Source organism: Salvelinus alpinus, chromosome 4 (genome assembly GCF_045679555.1).
Source record: "Salvelinus alpinus chromosome 4, SLU_Salpinus.1, whole genome shotgun sequence".
Lineage (NCBI taxonomy): Eukaryota > Metazoa > Chordata > Actinopteri > Salmoniformes > Salmonidae > Salvelinus > Salvelinus alpinus.
This window is the reverse complement of record NC_092089.1, coordinates 29,751,168-29,767,719: the sequence shown is the minus strand read 5'-3', so window position 1 is coordinate 29,767,719 and position 16,552 is coordinate 29,751,168. Positions and strand designations below refer to the sequence as shown.

The following is a 16,552-nucleotide window of genomic DNA, read 5'->3' as shown; positions in this document are numbered from 1 at the left end:
CCCTGGATTACTATAGGCCTAAATGTTATTTTTATTGACACCAGAGTTGTGTCAGTCAATTTCAGTTCTCATCAGTTGAATTTGACATGGAAGTTCTCTATAGGAGTTCAGTTCAGACTAGAATGTCAGTGGAATTGACCCCAACCCTGATCAAGACTAATGCATCATAGAGATGTGTTAGATTCAACCGAGTGGCTGTGTGACCAGGGGCTGTATGTACCGTGCCTCTGAGGAGGAGTGCTGATCTAGGATCAGGTCCCCCTCTGTCCAAGTAGTATCTTTCATATTGATCTAAAAAGGCAGAACTGATCCTAAATCAGCACTCCTACTCTGAGACGCTTGAAACACACTCTCAGGACACCTCTTCCTGACACCTGAACAACCTTTCCTTCTACTGCATGCTACTTTACACACTATTTTAATGTAGCCCCTGTTGCTTCCCCTACCTTCCTGCTCTGACCCGCGGCGATGATCATCTGGTGATAGACATGTACAAACTTCCTTGCACAGCCTTGTTTTAGATTTAATCTAAGACTAGGCGATTGCTGGACTATGGCTAATCTTAATATTCATCTTCAGTATTGTCCAATAGGTTCTCTATGGAGACCTGCGATACAGTATCATTATTTGGATATTATCTTTGTTGTTTCATGTTGCTGGGTAGGAGGCTTCATCTTGGAGATGGTTCTATATGTGGCTCTATTGGACCTTCACAGTAACAGTTGACTTCCTGTATTCTTACTGGCTCTGGAGTAGATAACAGTATTGTGATATAATTAAGTAGTCAAATATAGGGTATGCCTCATAACCCCTAATTTCATTGTATGTTTGGTTTACGTTGACATAATCAACTAATTGTATTATTTCACCAGGTGTCTGAAAACAAAGGTTCGTGTTTGATTCATGTTGCTTGCTATATCCTATTTAGGACATACACAGCCAATCACACATGCACAAACACACACACACCTGCACAAATGATAAGTCAGCTTTCTTCCAAACATATTAAAATAGTTTATTTCATTTTTCACTTTAAACAAACCAAAGAGCTTCCTCTCCATCTCATGAGATTGTAGCCTATATGTCTGCATGTGTTCAGGTCAGTGTCTGTGTCCTTCTCCTGTCTGTCTATGTGTGGTGTGTATAACTAACCCAACCCTTTTTCTGTGTATGTGTGTAAACCTGCATCTCTGACTCTCTGACCCTGCATTGAGGATCTTGCTTATCTTATCATGAATTCACTCATGGAGCAAGAGCTGCTGTTCTGTGGAGAGTGGGCAGGGGGAGCTATTTCACTTCTTGGTGAAGAACTCATTGCACATCATGGTGAGGCAGGCCACCAGTGTGACGTACTCCTGGAAGTCCACACTGCCATCTGAGTCAGCGTCCAGATCTTTGAAGATCTTGTCAACCTTTGCCTGGTCAGTGTTTTTCTGTTATAATGATCAGAGAGAGAGAGAGAGGTAATGGGTGAGACTTTGATTTCAGCAGTTAAAACTAGAATCCATACAGTTGTTATTTGTTTATAAAGGTGTGAGAAATTAATTTATTCTATTGGATGAGGCGGGTCATGTGTTTGTGATGTTCCAAGCAATTCAATATTTCAGTAGTGTCTGTCTTTAGCAGTATTGTATTTGGTCGTGCTGCTGATAAAGCATGATTGAACTGAACTGTTCCTAGGATCCACTCACCCCCATGATCTCTCCAAGCTCTGCGTTGAGCAGATCTTTGAGTTCTCCCTTGCTCAGGGTCGTCTTGTCGCCTTCCTTGCCAGAGTACTTGTGGAAGGCTGAGATGAGCAATGCCATAGCCTGCTGGACCTGTGACATGGCGACTACGAGAGAACACATTTAGGTTATTAATAAGTTTCAGGTTGAATAGAGGGTTTAAAGAGTATTAACGTTTGTTGCACACAAATCAAGGACTTAACTACACACATACCACGCCCCACTACTGCAAACAGGTTCTACATCTCTACCACAAAGGGAGGAAGAGAAAGAGAGGGGGAGGAGAGATGGAGAGCAATGCAACAGAGGCAATTAGAGAGGGAGAGAGGCGGAGAGAGGTTAGAGATAGAGACATAGAGAGAGAGGTGGAGCGAGAAAGAGAGAGAGAGGCGGATATGGAGGGAAGAAAGGAAGAGAAGAGGGGGCTGAGTTGTTTAAACACAAACAGGCATGGCTCTAGCCAACGCCCTTGCATGTCTCTCTCATTAACTCTGGGGGATTTTAAAGAGAGAAAGTATATATATATAAAGAGAATTATAGAGAGAGAGGGACAGACACACAGACAAAAAGACAGATGGGAGGAAATTGGTGGGCAGGCAGAAAGGCGCGTTGGTAATTTCAGGCAAACAATAACATAGAAATCCCAGCACCTCCCCCACCCCTCACCTGCCCCACCCCTCACCTGTCTCCACCCTCTTTCTATCTAGTTTGCTTAAGGTGTGTCTCTTCACTCTGTCCCTTAACATATCTCGCCACTATGTAGGGAGGTTGCTCTCTCTCTTCTATCTTTCTCTGCCTACCTGTAGTCTAGTTTCTGAGTTTAAGGAAGCGTCTGTAATGTAAATCCCTCATTTAGCTGACCCTCCTCTCCAGTGTGACTTGCAGTAAGTGCGGTCAAATTAGGACGCTGAAGCAACCATACAGTACGAACATGGTAAGCACAACATTATAGTTGTAAGGAACAATCCCAGTCACTGTGGTGGACTCCACTCATCTCTCTCTGAGTCACTGTGGTGGACTCCACTGATCTCTCTCTGAGTCACTGTGGTGGACTCCACTGATCTCTCTCTGAGTCACTATGGTGGACTCCACTGATCTCTCTCTGAGTCACTGTGGTGGACTCCACTGATCTCTCTCTGAGTCACTATGGTGGACTCCACTGATCTCTCTCTGAGTCACAGTGGTGGACTCCACTGATCTCTCTCTGAGTCACTATGGTGGACTCCACTGATCTCTCTCTGAGTCACTGTGGTGGACTCCACTGATCTCTCTCTGAGTCACTGTGGTGGACTCCACTGATCTCTCTCTGAGTCACTGTGGTGGACTCCACTCATCTCTCTCTGAGTCACTGTGGTGGACTCCACTCATCTCTCTCTGAGTCACTGTGGTGGACTCCACTGATCAGGCAGCCAACCAGACACACCTTTGTACCACCCCTCTGACTGCCCATCTGATAACTAGAAACACACTCTACTCACAGAATGGTCAGAGCGAGGGGAGAGAGAGTTTATGGTAAGGACAGTGAAGGAAAGAGAGAGCGAGAGAGAGGGGGGGTGGAGGATAGAAAGAGGTAGTGTTCTGCACTATGGAAGGATTGAGGGAGGGAGAGAGAGAGGGGAGGAGGAGGAAGAGAAGAGAGATTCTTTCATCTGAACTGCGTAGTGCTCTGAGTAGCACCCACACATGTTAGAATGGACAGGCAGACAGAGTTACGCCCTCCACAGAGCTTGGCTCAAGATCACAAACAGTGCAGACAGGCGCTTACTAACTGTTGCAAAGCACACCCTGAAGTCATTCAAACTTTTGCAGTCAAGTATTAATCACTATAGAACATTAAACTACACACAATTGCAAATAAATGTTGTAAACCACCCAATGAGAATGTATAATTTGGCACATCTAACATATCAGAGACACACACAGCTAAAACAAACTGAAGCATTTTAGCAGCGAGGCACTATGGTACACGTTTTACTAGGTTTAGTTTTCACTCACCGAAGTTGTGCGAGGAGTTGGACAGTCAGAGAAAGAGAGAGCGATGGAGTGAGGAAGAGGGGGATGGGCTGTTGGTTTTAAACAGTGATTACCATACACCGCTCTCCCCTCCCCTTTCCTCTCCTTTTCCTTCTTTATCTGATGGAAATGGAAACTGCAATGTCCTGTTCCCTTCTTCATGTGAACTAGTGAATGAACGTCCCTAAATGTTTGACTCTTATCATCTCTCAGTTCCACCACAAATCTGTCATGCTACAAGTCTCACTAAATTATATTTACAAACACAGAGTTCTCTCACAGTAACATCCAAATTATACCAGGCATATATATTCCCTAAAGTTAATAATTACTTCACATGAATGTATCACCATTGTAACCAATCCACCATTTTGCTCTGGTTCTTCCTGGACTTCCCCTATAAAAAAACAACATCAGAAAACAGAGAGGAGAAATCCCTGCATATGTCTAATGTCTTTGAATGAGAGTGAATACCTCTTATTCTGACTGTAGTTATTCATCCAACAACTTTTCAGTTAAGAAGAATGTTAAGAAGAATGTAGTAACACTGCAGCATTCTCCAAACTGGCCAAGCTTCTCCAAACTGTCCAAGCTTCTCCAAACTGTCCAAGCTTCTCCAAACTGGCCAAGCTTCTCCAAACTGGCCAAGCTTCTCCAAACTGGCCAAGCTTCTCCAAACTGGCCAAGCTTCTCCAAACTGGCAAAACTTCTCCAAACTGTCCAAGCTTCTCCAAACTGTCCAAGCTTCTCCAAACTGTCCAAGCTTCTCCAAACTGTCCAAGCTTCTCCAAACTGTTCAAGCTTCTCCAAACTGTTCAAGCTTCTTCAAACTGTCCAATCTTCTCCAAACTGACCAAGCTTCTCGAAACTGTCCAAGCTTCTCCAAACTGACCAAGCTTCTTGTTACGGGATTTTTGTGTTTAATGACTAAAATATGTATACATTTGACTTAGAATTATAACTAAACAGAATACTACTATATTACTGTAAGAATGAATCTTATTATAATCATAATGTTGAATGTTATGTGTTCCTTGTTAGAAAGAATGGGTTTATCTTCAGACAGGTTAGAATGATGTCTCTACCCAGGGAGGGGAAAGACCTTGGGTTGGTTGCAGATAGTTTAACAGGTGGCAGACAGTAATGAGAACTCTAACTATACTGCCATTGTATCCGAGAGGAGGATGGACATTAAAACCTATGACATCATCTTTATTATATAACCTGATGTAAAATGTATTATGATCAGTACTCTCGAGAATAAACGCTATTGATTGATTGATTTTAAGACTGGTTTCTGTCCATTTAATGCTGATAATTGTCTTACAAATTCTTATGTATGGGCAGAGTGTTTTAATTGAATTGGTTGATAAACATAGGAAATAAAATTCCTTTAACAATTTGGTCCTTAGAGTCGGAACTCAAGATCTGCCTCTGTCGTTCCAAGAAACTGCTGAAAACCGTGCACGGGCGGATCCAGGATCCGTAAGACAAAGACCTGACCTCTGACTTGAGGGTTTATTTCAGGCCAGTGGTGAACTGGTACACGACAGAGGTGGTGACGAGATCCAACGAACATTGCTTTTCCCAGTCAGCGACAAGGTCAGTAGCCTATATTCTCGATTCTGGGGGGAATGATTTAAGTTATCCTTGATTTAATGTTCTAAAATGTTTAGAATTTATCAATAATAGGAGCTTTGCTATTCCAAACAGATCCAATGGGTTTTGTATGACCAATATACATGTATCGATAATGGGGCAGGTCTGAAATGACCTGAGGTAAGGTGCACTACCATTAAATAAAAATACCTTAATAGATCCGGGTGCCTTAGGGGCCAGAGGGGTTATTAAGATGGGATACTAAAACGGGTGTTGACGGGTGCAGTCGTGTTGTGCAAATAGGACAGCCATTAATTCAAAAGACATACCTAAATAAAGTTCTAACCTAAGTAGTCTATCTGTATATGGGAAGTAGTCTGACTATGAAACGGCGCGGTAGATATATTAAAATAGGTGAGGATATAAACTAGGCTTTGTGAGAAGGAAGGGTGGTTCTGTTTGGGCAAGATGACAGCACTTATTCAATACTGAAAGAAGTATCAAAAAAGGAGGAGAGGGAAACCAAAATCTATAAATCTGAGATAAAAGCCAAATCTATAGACAAGAGGTTCCAGGAGAGAGGGAAACCTAATATGGCGGAGTAAGATACGAGATATTAACTTTAAAAGTCCTATGTTACAAAATAATAGGTTATTAACTGGGACTTTCTGCCCCCGGGGAAATAGCTTATATTTGTACGGGTAAGATTTAATGTCCAACTAATGCAACGCTATAGATAAAGTTTCCAAACGGGGGAACAACCAAAATAACTAGGTAAAAACTAACGGTAAGAACAACACATACATAGATCATAGAAAATACATATACAGATAGTGATAAATACCATAGCTACTAGGAGTGGCAAGGATTTATTAAACATGGGTAGTAAATCCTCCAAGGAGGTCCCGGAATGGACGGGAGTTAGCGACTACAGAAAATTGTAAAAGTAGGGTTATTGGCTCCTTTATCCCAAAAGTGATGGTGGTTCAGGGGTTAAATAGCTGCCTTCCAAGCTTGAGACCTGACTTCGATTCACGGTAAATGCTCTGACTAAAATCGGAGTCTTTAATTGTAATTAAACCATTTGTATGTTTTGCCTGAGAAAATACGGTCGTTAGTGTCGGTATAGGATATAAACTGAAACGTTGTAATAACTTGTTTAGGTTAAAATGAAAGACTAATCTAATTCTAAATGATAGCGATGCGCTTTCGATGTGATACGTTGTGTTGCCTCAATGATCTGCATGAATAATGTATTGAGACGGGAATAGTATTTAAATTACTGAATCGTAGAAGTGACAGTTACCTAAACCTGATGAATTCTAAAGAATAACGGAGAAATATGATAAAGTTGTGCCCATCGGAATGTTATAATTCTTATGGATTGACTGACATGCGATATAAATTTAGCGAAGTATATGGTACGTTTACATTTTGGAGTAGAGAAAGTTGAGAAGTTGATTTTACTTTTACGATAGTTTTGGTGCAAAACTCAGTTGGAGTAAGTAGATGTTTTTGCCTAGAGGCAGGTTGACTGGTTGCGTAATAACGTAAAACAACGTCATTACGTGGGATACAATAACGTTACTCAAATGGATTTGACCATTGTTCAGGTACACTCTTTTCTGTACTTCTGGCAGTATAATTTTGATTGAGAGATGTTGATTGACGTTGTAAAATCTATTCAAGATCCAACCTTTGTGATAAATTGGTTTTGGTTTATCGAACCCGTACTATTGCCTGTTGCAGTTAGTCAACAATGATTTACAGTTCGTTGAAAGTTGGTGCGGCCTGAACATGGGTTGAGCGCTCGTTGTTGACATCACTCACAATGCACTTTTGCAACCAGGCAATGATGTTGTGACTGAGGGTGGGACAGAGAAAATTGTTTGTGTCATTTAGAGGGAAAATGCGTGCATTATAGCTTTGAGCCACGTTTCAGAAGTTGTTAAAACTTCCAAATAGAATTTTATAAGTAGCTGAATATCGTCAGAGTAGTCTAAAAATACTCTAAAAATTGCTAGGTGGCCATCACGGATAGTTGGCTATTAGAGAGGAAAGTCAAAATAGTTGAATCGTAAAAATTTATGATAGCTCTTTATGGATTTTTAGTTCGAATATCTAGGTAACACCAGTGAAAATTAACAGAAAGTTAAGGTATACTAACATGCCGGTGGAGCTGATTAAATGTTAAAGGGTACCCGTTAATCACAGTTGTGTGTCTGTGTCTAAAGGCAGGGTACTCCTATCAACCATTAAGGAAATTTAAAACTAATGATTTGAGGGTGTACAATATACTTATTATAATTGCTAGGTTTTGTTTGTAGTAAACGTTGGGTTTGAGGGTATTTCCATGTTTCCAGAGAAAAGATATCTTAAAGGGGTACACTCACGGAATATTAGGAGTTTTATTTTCCGAGTTTTAATTAAACACGTGAATTCTTTAGATAAAGAGATCTTTAATATGTCTCATATAGTATGTAACACGACTGTAAAAGGGTGGTATAACCTTTGACCTCTATCACGGCTTTCTCCTTGTGTTCTGATCAGCTTCGAGGGAGGGCCATTTGGATAATGAATTTGTGGTCATTTGTGATACTGATATTAAGGTAAATTTAATAACTGATAATTATTTGCGAGTTTATAGTTCCTTGCCATAGTTATAAATTGAACCAATGAGAAGAAAGAAAGGGCATAGCCTTGGTCTAAGGGCAGACTTTCTTGAGTCTCTCCCAATGGCCATAAGGGTACCATAATTTCTCTTTGTGGAGGGTTCTAGAGTAGTAACTGTGATCTGGTCATGTTATTTGAAACTGTTGTTTTTATCTCTTGACCGGTAGTAGTATTTTTATATATATGGCACTCCGGGAGAATATTGGGTTAGAAGAATCCCCGGCAGTGGAGGGACTCAAGGCCCTGTATAATCAGTGGAATGCGTCCCGAGATAAGCCGTACCATTACACAGAACTTAGTAGGGTGGGGGCGAGCAGAGCAGAGCAGAGAAATAGGAGTGACACAGACTGGGTCACGGTTACTGAGGGGAGACAAAGAGGGAATGAAAAACTTAGTTGGTTTCAGGAACTAAGGGGCAGCACTGATAACTTTTAAAGTAGATAAGACACTTAACAGAGAATTGTTAGGTTGATCCAGTATTGATACAAGGTACACAGTATTGATACTTGGCTCCGCAGCCAAGTATCAAAGGGGGGATGGAATTTGACACTTTTTTAAAAATATATATATAGCGTTCCCAACTTACTTGGCGGACACGAGTATGGTAACAAAAAAATTAGGTCAAGATATAATAATGGATGACATTCTAGCTAATCAAATAGAACAGATAGAATGACAGAGGTTCTAGCAGAACACATAAAAAAAACCTGTTAATTAACCAAACCAGTATGTCCAAGATTTTATGCTCTTACAGGAGAACTACAGGAGGGGATTACCCACATGACTGGGTCTGGGTCCAATCACTAAAGAAAAAGGACTGGAAGCAGCCACGGTGGGAGGGGCCATACCAAGCACTCCTAGGGACTGCATTCGCAGTGAGAATAGCTGGAATAGCTACCTGGGTGCATGTCAGACTTGTAGGAGGGTAAGACACACTGACACTGTCGAACAATCACAGGGGTAGGAGCAGAACCGATATCAACAGGATACGGGGGTTAAACTCCTACTGAAGATTCCCTTATACCCGACCTTTCTCCGCTGTGAGCGTTCATAGAAGTGAAAGTATGGTTTGGCCTCTGGCTGTTGATATGTTCTCTGGGAGAGGGTGGGGCTTTACAGGGGCGCTGATTGGTCTGAGCTGTCTTATTGTGGGAGCCATATTCCTAATACACCACACCCCACCTGAGTATGCAGAGGGTGGTAACTTGACCCATGGTTTCGATGATGAGAATTTTGTATTAACCAAGCATAAGAGATCCCTTGATCTGGATAGACAGGAAGTTAGAGTGGAGGTTGGGAAGGATGTCTCAATGGAGTTTTATGTAGACCAAAAGGGGTCTCTGACTCCTGGGCAGTCTAGGACTAAGAGCCATTATAGAATATATCTGTGTAGGTCCCCGTGTGGTTCATGGACATAGGTCATAGCTCACACACAGAGAGAGAGGGCTATGTAAATCCATACATACAATTTAGGAACAGATGGAGTATAGTAAGGGTTGGAGTTTCTGACTGTGTTCCCGAGCAGAGGAAGTATTGTATAAAGGTATGAATTAACATTAAAATGGTAAAGTCCCAGGATTTCGGGTTATGGTATGTTGGCTTCAACCAGTTTTCAACTGATACTATGGTACCATTCCAGGTGGCAGAGGTTAGAGCTGGTAAGGAGACTATGGTCGGCCAGAGTTCAATTCATCTCCCTAACATCACGGACATTCCTAGTATAAACATCCAGGGTAAAGGACCAGTACGAATAGTTCAGACAAAAGACCTTAAAGAAGTGATAGAGGTGGGAGACTGGGTTTGGGGATTCCAACTTTGGTTAAAATGTATTCAATATACAGCCAGATCAGTAGCGAAAGAAGAATGTTAATGTCTGTGCTACTGCCAAACCACAGCTGACCACCATCCCCTTTCCATTTGATGGAATTGATATACTCAGGGGAATGGCCTGTATGATAAAGCTGTTCATGAAGGCAGGGAAGCCAGACAATGACAGTTGCTTTGATCTGCATAACCTTTATCCCCATGTGCCCATTACCTCCATTCCTCCTTTCACAGTTACAGAAGGACACTATTATTGTAGGGCCTGGCACATTACAAACTGATGGAATGAAGAGGAAGTAAGACCTGACTGGATGGTTGACTTCCGGTGATTTCAGTAAGATAAAAAGGCCCAGAGTGGATGTCTGGTTGTTATGTGGAGGGATGAGGTTGTGACCTGACCTGCCTACCAATTGGACCGATAGTATTTATTTAGACAAGCTTTTCACCCTTATCTAAAACGAGGACCTAGAACCAGGTAGAAGAGAGAGGAGGAGTGATCCGTCCGGATCTTTTGACAATAGTATTTACATAGGATAGTATTGGATATGTTATCGGCAGAAAAGGGTGGCGTGTGCGTCTTATTTGGAGCAGAATGTTGCACATTTATCCCTGATAACACGGCTCCAGACGGATCAGTGACCTAGGCCCTGACTGGTTTAACCACCTTAGCTCACGAATTGGCAGAAAATTCTGGGGTCGATAATTCTCTTACAAATGAATGTGACAGTATGTTTGGGGAATGGAAAATTGTCATAATCACTGTGTCGTGGGCCAATTTCACCTGTATGAGTGTTTTGATTCTGGGTGTGAAAGGTCTCATTTCCAGGACTCTGGAGAAATCAAGGACAATATTGATGATAAGGATACGGACCGATTCCAAGTTCTGACCAGTGGGAGGATGAATACTGGTTCCCAGACCGAGGATGGATCCGGCTACTTTGAGACATTATAAATATTAGGTCCCATCTTGTGTTGATACATTTTATGTTAGACTGTATGTTTCTTTGATGAAGATTATAGTTATGACTCTGATATAGGCCTGGAATAGCCATTGTAAATACATATATTGATGTAGTGTACGATGTTGTGGTTGATTTAGGTTGTATTTGGAAAACAAGAAATATTTCTAATAAAAATAGAATTGTGCTTTTTAATATTTCTAATAAAACTAGAAGTACGATTAAAGGTATAATATTTAGTCATAGGGTGGATATGTTACGGGATTTTTGTGTTTAATGACTAAAATATGTATACATTTGACTTAGAATTATAACTAAACAGAATACTACTATATTACTGTAAGAATGAATCTTATTATAATCATAATGTTGAATGTTATGTGTTCCTTGTTAGAAAGAATGGGTTTATCTTCAGACAGGCTAGAATGATGTCTCTACCCAGGGAGGGGAAAGACCTTGGGTTGGTTGCAGATAGTTTAACAGGTGGCAGACAGTAATGAGAACTCTAACTATACTGCCATTGTATCCGAGAGGAGGATGGACATTAAAACCTATGACATCATCTTTATTATATAACCTGATGTAAAATGTATTATGATCAGTACTCTCGAGAATAAACGCTATTGATTGATTGATTTTAAGACTGGTTTCTGTCCATTTAATGCTGATAATTATCTTACAAATTCTTATGTATGGGCAGAGTGTTTTAATTGAATTGGTTGATAAACATAGGAAATAAAATTCCTTTAACACTTCTCCAAACTGTCCAAGCTTCTCCAAACTGTCCAAGCTTCTCCAAACTGACCAAGCTTCTCCAAACTGACCAAACCTCTCCAAACTGTCCAAGCTTCTCCAAACTGTCCAAGCTTCTCCAAACTGGCCAAGCTTCTCCAAACTGTCCAAGCTTCTTCAAACAGTCCAAGCTTCTCCAAACTGGCTAAACTTACCTGTAGGGCTACCTTACTGGCTGACTGGCTCCATAGACCCCTCAGGGTTATTGTGAACATTACTTTTCTGAAGTAGAAAATCAGACTTTTTATTTATTTTTATTGAGGTTTTGATTGAATATATCAATCAAATCAAAGTTTATTTGTCACGTGCGCCGAATACAACAGTGAAATGCTTACTTACAGGCTCTAACCAATAGTGCAAAAAAGGTATTAGGTGAACAATAAGTAAGTAAAGAAATTAAAACAACATTAAAAAGACAGTGAAAGACAGTAGTGAGGCTATATACAGTACAGAGGCAATTAAAGTAGCGAGGCTACATACAGACACCGGTTAGTCAGGCTGATTGAGGTAGTATGTACATGTAGATATGGTTAAAGTGACTATGCATATATGATGAACAAAGAGTAACAGTAGCGTAAAGAGGGGTTGGTGGGTGGTGGGAAAAAGAAAGACTCGTTCACGCCGCCTAAGATGGCACTGAAGAACATGGCTGACCTTTTAACATTCTCCCAACCAATTGTGCTATTTTGTTATTTTTTTTGTGTTTTGTGCAACTTATTTTTTTACTTATTGGATACATAATGTTGCTGCTACCGTCTCTTATGACCGAAAATAACTTCTGGACATCAGAAAAGCGATTACTCACTGCGGACTGGAAGAAACCTTTTCTTTTAACGAGTCCGACGAGAAGGATATCCTGCTTTCACTGGAACAGGCCCAGATCCACAACTTTTGCGTGAAGAAAAGATGCCGGAAAAGGGCTGCAGATCAGGCACCCTTCTAAGAATCCGGAGAAGAGCAAGTAAACTCCCACTGCCTGCCATCCTTCTTGCTAACGTGCAATCATTGGAAAATAAAATTGATGACCTACGATTAAGATTATCCTACCAACGGGACATTAAAAACTGTAACATCTTATGTTTCACTGAGACGTGGCTGAACGAAGATACGGACAATATAGAGCTAGCGGGATTTTCCATGCACCGGCAGAACAGAGACGCTACCTCTGGTAAGACGAGGGGTGGGTGTGTGTGTCTTTTTGTCAATAACAGCTGGTGCACAATGTCTAATTTTAAAGAAGTCTCAAGGTATTGCTCGCTTGAGGTAGAGTACCTTAAGATAAGCTGTAGACCACACTATCTACCAAGAGAGTTCTCATCTGTATTATTCGTAGCCCTCTATTTATCACCACAAGCGAAGCTGGCACTAAGACCGCTCTCAACCAACTCTATAAGGCCATAAGCAAAGAAGAAATTGCTCACCCAGAAATGGCGCTCTTAGTGGCCGGGGACCAAATGCAGGCAAACTTAAATCAGTTTAACCAAATTTTTCCCATGTGCAACCAGGGGGGGAAAAAATCCTAGACCACCTTTACTCCATACACAGAGATGCATACAAAGCTCTCCCCCGCCCTCCATTTGGCAAATCTGACCATAATTCTATCCTCCTGATTCCTGCTTACAAGCAAAAACTAAAGCAGGAAGTACCAGTGACCCGCTCAATACGAAAGTGGTCAGAAGACGTGGATGCTACACTACAGGAATGTTTTGCTAGCGCAGACTGGATTATGTTCCGGGATTCATCCAATGGCATTGAGGAATACATCACCTCAGTCATCAGCTTCATCAATAAGTGCATTGATTACGCCGTCCCCACAGTGACTGTACGTACATATCCCAACTAGAAGCCATGGATTACAGGCAACAGCTGCATCGAGCTAAAGGCTAGAGCTACCGCTTTCATGGAGCGGGAGACTAATCCGGACGCTTATAAGAAATCCTGCTATGAACCATTAAACAAGCAAAGTGTCAATACAGGATTAAGGTTGAATCCTACTACACTGGCTCTGACGCTCGTCGGATGTGGCAGGGCTTGAAAACTATTAACCCTCTTGAGAATACAGGGGGTGCTGTTTCAACTTCGACATTTTGCGTTCCCAAATTAAACTGCCTCGTACTCAATTCTTGCTCGTACAATATGCATATTATTATTACTATTGGATAGAAAACAATCTCTAGTTTCTAAAACCGTTTGAATTATGTCTGTGGGTGAACCAGAACTCTTTCTACAGCGAAAATCATGACAGGACATGCGAAGGTCTGAAAACTAGGCTCTGTTCTCAGATCAGTTTAAAGCTCTGTATGTGCCCTATGGGTCGAAATGAACTGCACCCACCTTCCCCTGGATGTCAGTAACCAATGAGAAGTGGAATGGAGTCTCTACGTGTTTCTCAAACTTTATAAAAGGCCATGGAGTGACAGGTCCGTTCTTTTGGACGCTCGTCAAGACGCAAGAGAGGACATCAGAATGGCATGCTCAAAAGCTCTCGTTATCGGCCTAAGATATATCCGTCTGTGATTTAATTCGATATAGGTGTTAGAAACATCATAACGAAGTTATTTTAAACCGATTTATATCAGTTTATGCGAGTATATTGCTATTTTCGGAATTTTCGTAGTATTGCGCTTTGAGGATTTGGACATGTGTGTGCCACGTAGCTATTGTTAGCTGCTAGTTCCGAAGTTGAAGAGGACGTTTTACAACAAAGCAACGATTCTTTTGGACAAAGGACACTGATGGAAGCTCGTCCAAAAGTAAGAGCTATTTATGATTTTATTCCGTATTTATGTGGAAAAATGTAAACGCATTTGTCGGCCATTATTGCGGCACTAGTCTGGCTGTAACGCACACTGTATGTCTAGTAACGTTAATTTTAAAAATCTAACTCAGCGGTTGCATTAATAACTAATGCATCTTTCATTAGCTGTCCAACCTGTATTTTTTTAGTCAATCTAATCGGTAAATAATCGTAAACTTAGGTGCCTTTCCAAGATGGCGCCGGCCAGAATGCATGACCTGTTGCCACTGATCACATTGAATAACAACGATTTGTACTGCTAAATATGCACAAACAAAACCTATATGCATTGTGTAATATGATGTTACAGGACTGTCGTCTGATGAAGTATATCAAGGTTAGTAAAAAATTATATATCTTTTGCTGTATTGTTACGATCGCTAACCTGTGCTGCTGGTAAATTGCTTGTGTTTCTGGCTATGGTGGTAAGCTAATATAATGCTATATTGTGTTTTCGCTGTAAAACACTTGAAAAATCTGAAATATTGGCTGGATTCACAAGATGTTGGTCTTTCATTTGCTGTATGCTGTGTATTTTTCAGAAATGTTTTAGGATGAGTATTTTGGTAATTGACGTCGGTCTCTGTAATTATTCCGGCTGCTTCCAACGCTATTTCAGATTGCAGCTGCAATGTAGAACTGTGATTTATACCTGAAAAATGCACATTTTTCAAAAAAAAACATATGCTATACCATAAATATGTTATCAGACTGTCATCTTATGAAGTTGTTTCTTGGTTAGTGGCTATATATATCTTTATTTAGTCGAATTAGTGATAGCTACTGATGGAGTAAAAAACTGGTGGAGTAAAAAAAGTGGTGTCTTTTGCTAACGTGGTTAGCTAATAGATTTACATATTGTGTCTTCCCTGTAAAACATTTTAAAAATCAGAAATGATGGCTGGATTCACAAGATCTGTATCTTTCATCTGGTGTCTTGGACTTGTGATTTAATGATATTTAGATGCTAGTATTTACTTGTGACGCTATGCTAGGCTATGCTAGTCAGCTTTTTTACTGTGGGGGGTGCTCCCGGATCCGGGATTGGGAGGAATTAGAGGTTAAGGACTACAAAGGGAAACCCAGACGCAAGCTGCCCAGTGACTCGAGCTTACCAGATAAGCTAAACGCCTTTTATGCTCGCTTCGAGGCAAGCAACACTGAAGCATGCACGAGAGCACCAGCTGTTCTGAATGACTGTGTGATAACGCTCTCGGTAGCTGATGTAAACAAAACCTTTAACCCTTTCACACGTACCATCACACGGGTGTGATCGTTCTACAGTGGTCCCTGAAGCGTACGATCACACCCGTGTGATTAGAACACTCATTTAGAACGCTCGTTTAGAACGGCCAGTTTCGAATGACGCAACAATCAGCGTTTGAGCTGGCCACACTTTTTTCAGAAACTATTTACACAAACACAGTCCTTACAAAGTTATGTCCAGAATGTGAGCAGTTTATTTTTGGATTCAATGTTCAGATATTCACAGAAGAATATATAGCATAACACAATCATCCTAACCGGAAAAATGTAGGCTACATTTGTCCTAGCGCTGAGGAAAGATTGACCCAACACAAGCAGTCATATTTTCTAACTCTCGGCTGACATAAACTACAATATGAATTAGCTAATAGCAATTATTATGTATAATTAATCACATCACGGGTGAGCACACCATTGATCGAAATAATTAGGTAAAGCACTTTTTAGAAATCGAAAGTAATCCGACGGTTAGTTTCAGCGCGCAGCCATGCATTTTTTTTTCCTCACAGAAACCGAAGATAATAAGAGAAGACGAGATGAGTTTGGTCTGTTTATAGTATGCATGTTGAAGGGGTGTGTCGTCTACCTTCGTTCACATCCCACCATTCATTTCCGGAAGTCCTCAAAAATCGAGTGAACTCTTACTCACCTCATTTTGTTATAACATCTTTGGTCAAACAGACGATTACGTGAACCCAGAATGCATTGAACATCAACAAACATGACTACACAGCTGGAATTAGCTTAGCTCATCATAATCAGTACAACCTTCAAAAAAAGTATTTTACACACATAATATGTGCCCATTACAATCTGTGCAAGAATCGGAATGCATGATTTGTCACCTAGATTTGAAAACATGTGAATAAAACCGTAAATACACAAATAATTGCCACACAAAA

At 40.9% G+C, this 16,552-nt stretch overlaps 1 protein-coding gene across 1 annotated transcript; it reads right to left on the bottom strand.

Annotated features, from left to right (window-relative positions):
- Positions 1 to 990: 990 nt before the first annotated feature.
- Positions 991 to 3,945, bottom strand: LOC139573275 (ictacalcin-like). Its single transcript, XM_071396545.1, has 3 exons — positions 3,723 to 3,945; positions 1,692 to 1,834; positions 991 to 1,433 (listed from the first exon to the last, which is right to left on the bottom strand). Exons 2-3 carry the CDS (start codon positions 1,827 to 1,829, stop codon positions 1,293 to 1,295), a joined length of 279 nt encoding a protein of 92 aa, XP_071252646.1. The 5' UTR covers positions 1,830 to 1,834; positions 3,723 to 3,945; the 3' UTR covers positions 991 to 1,292.
- Positions 3,946 to 16,552: the final 12,607 nt, after the last annotated feature.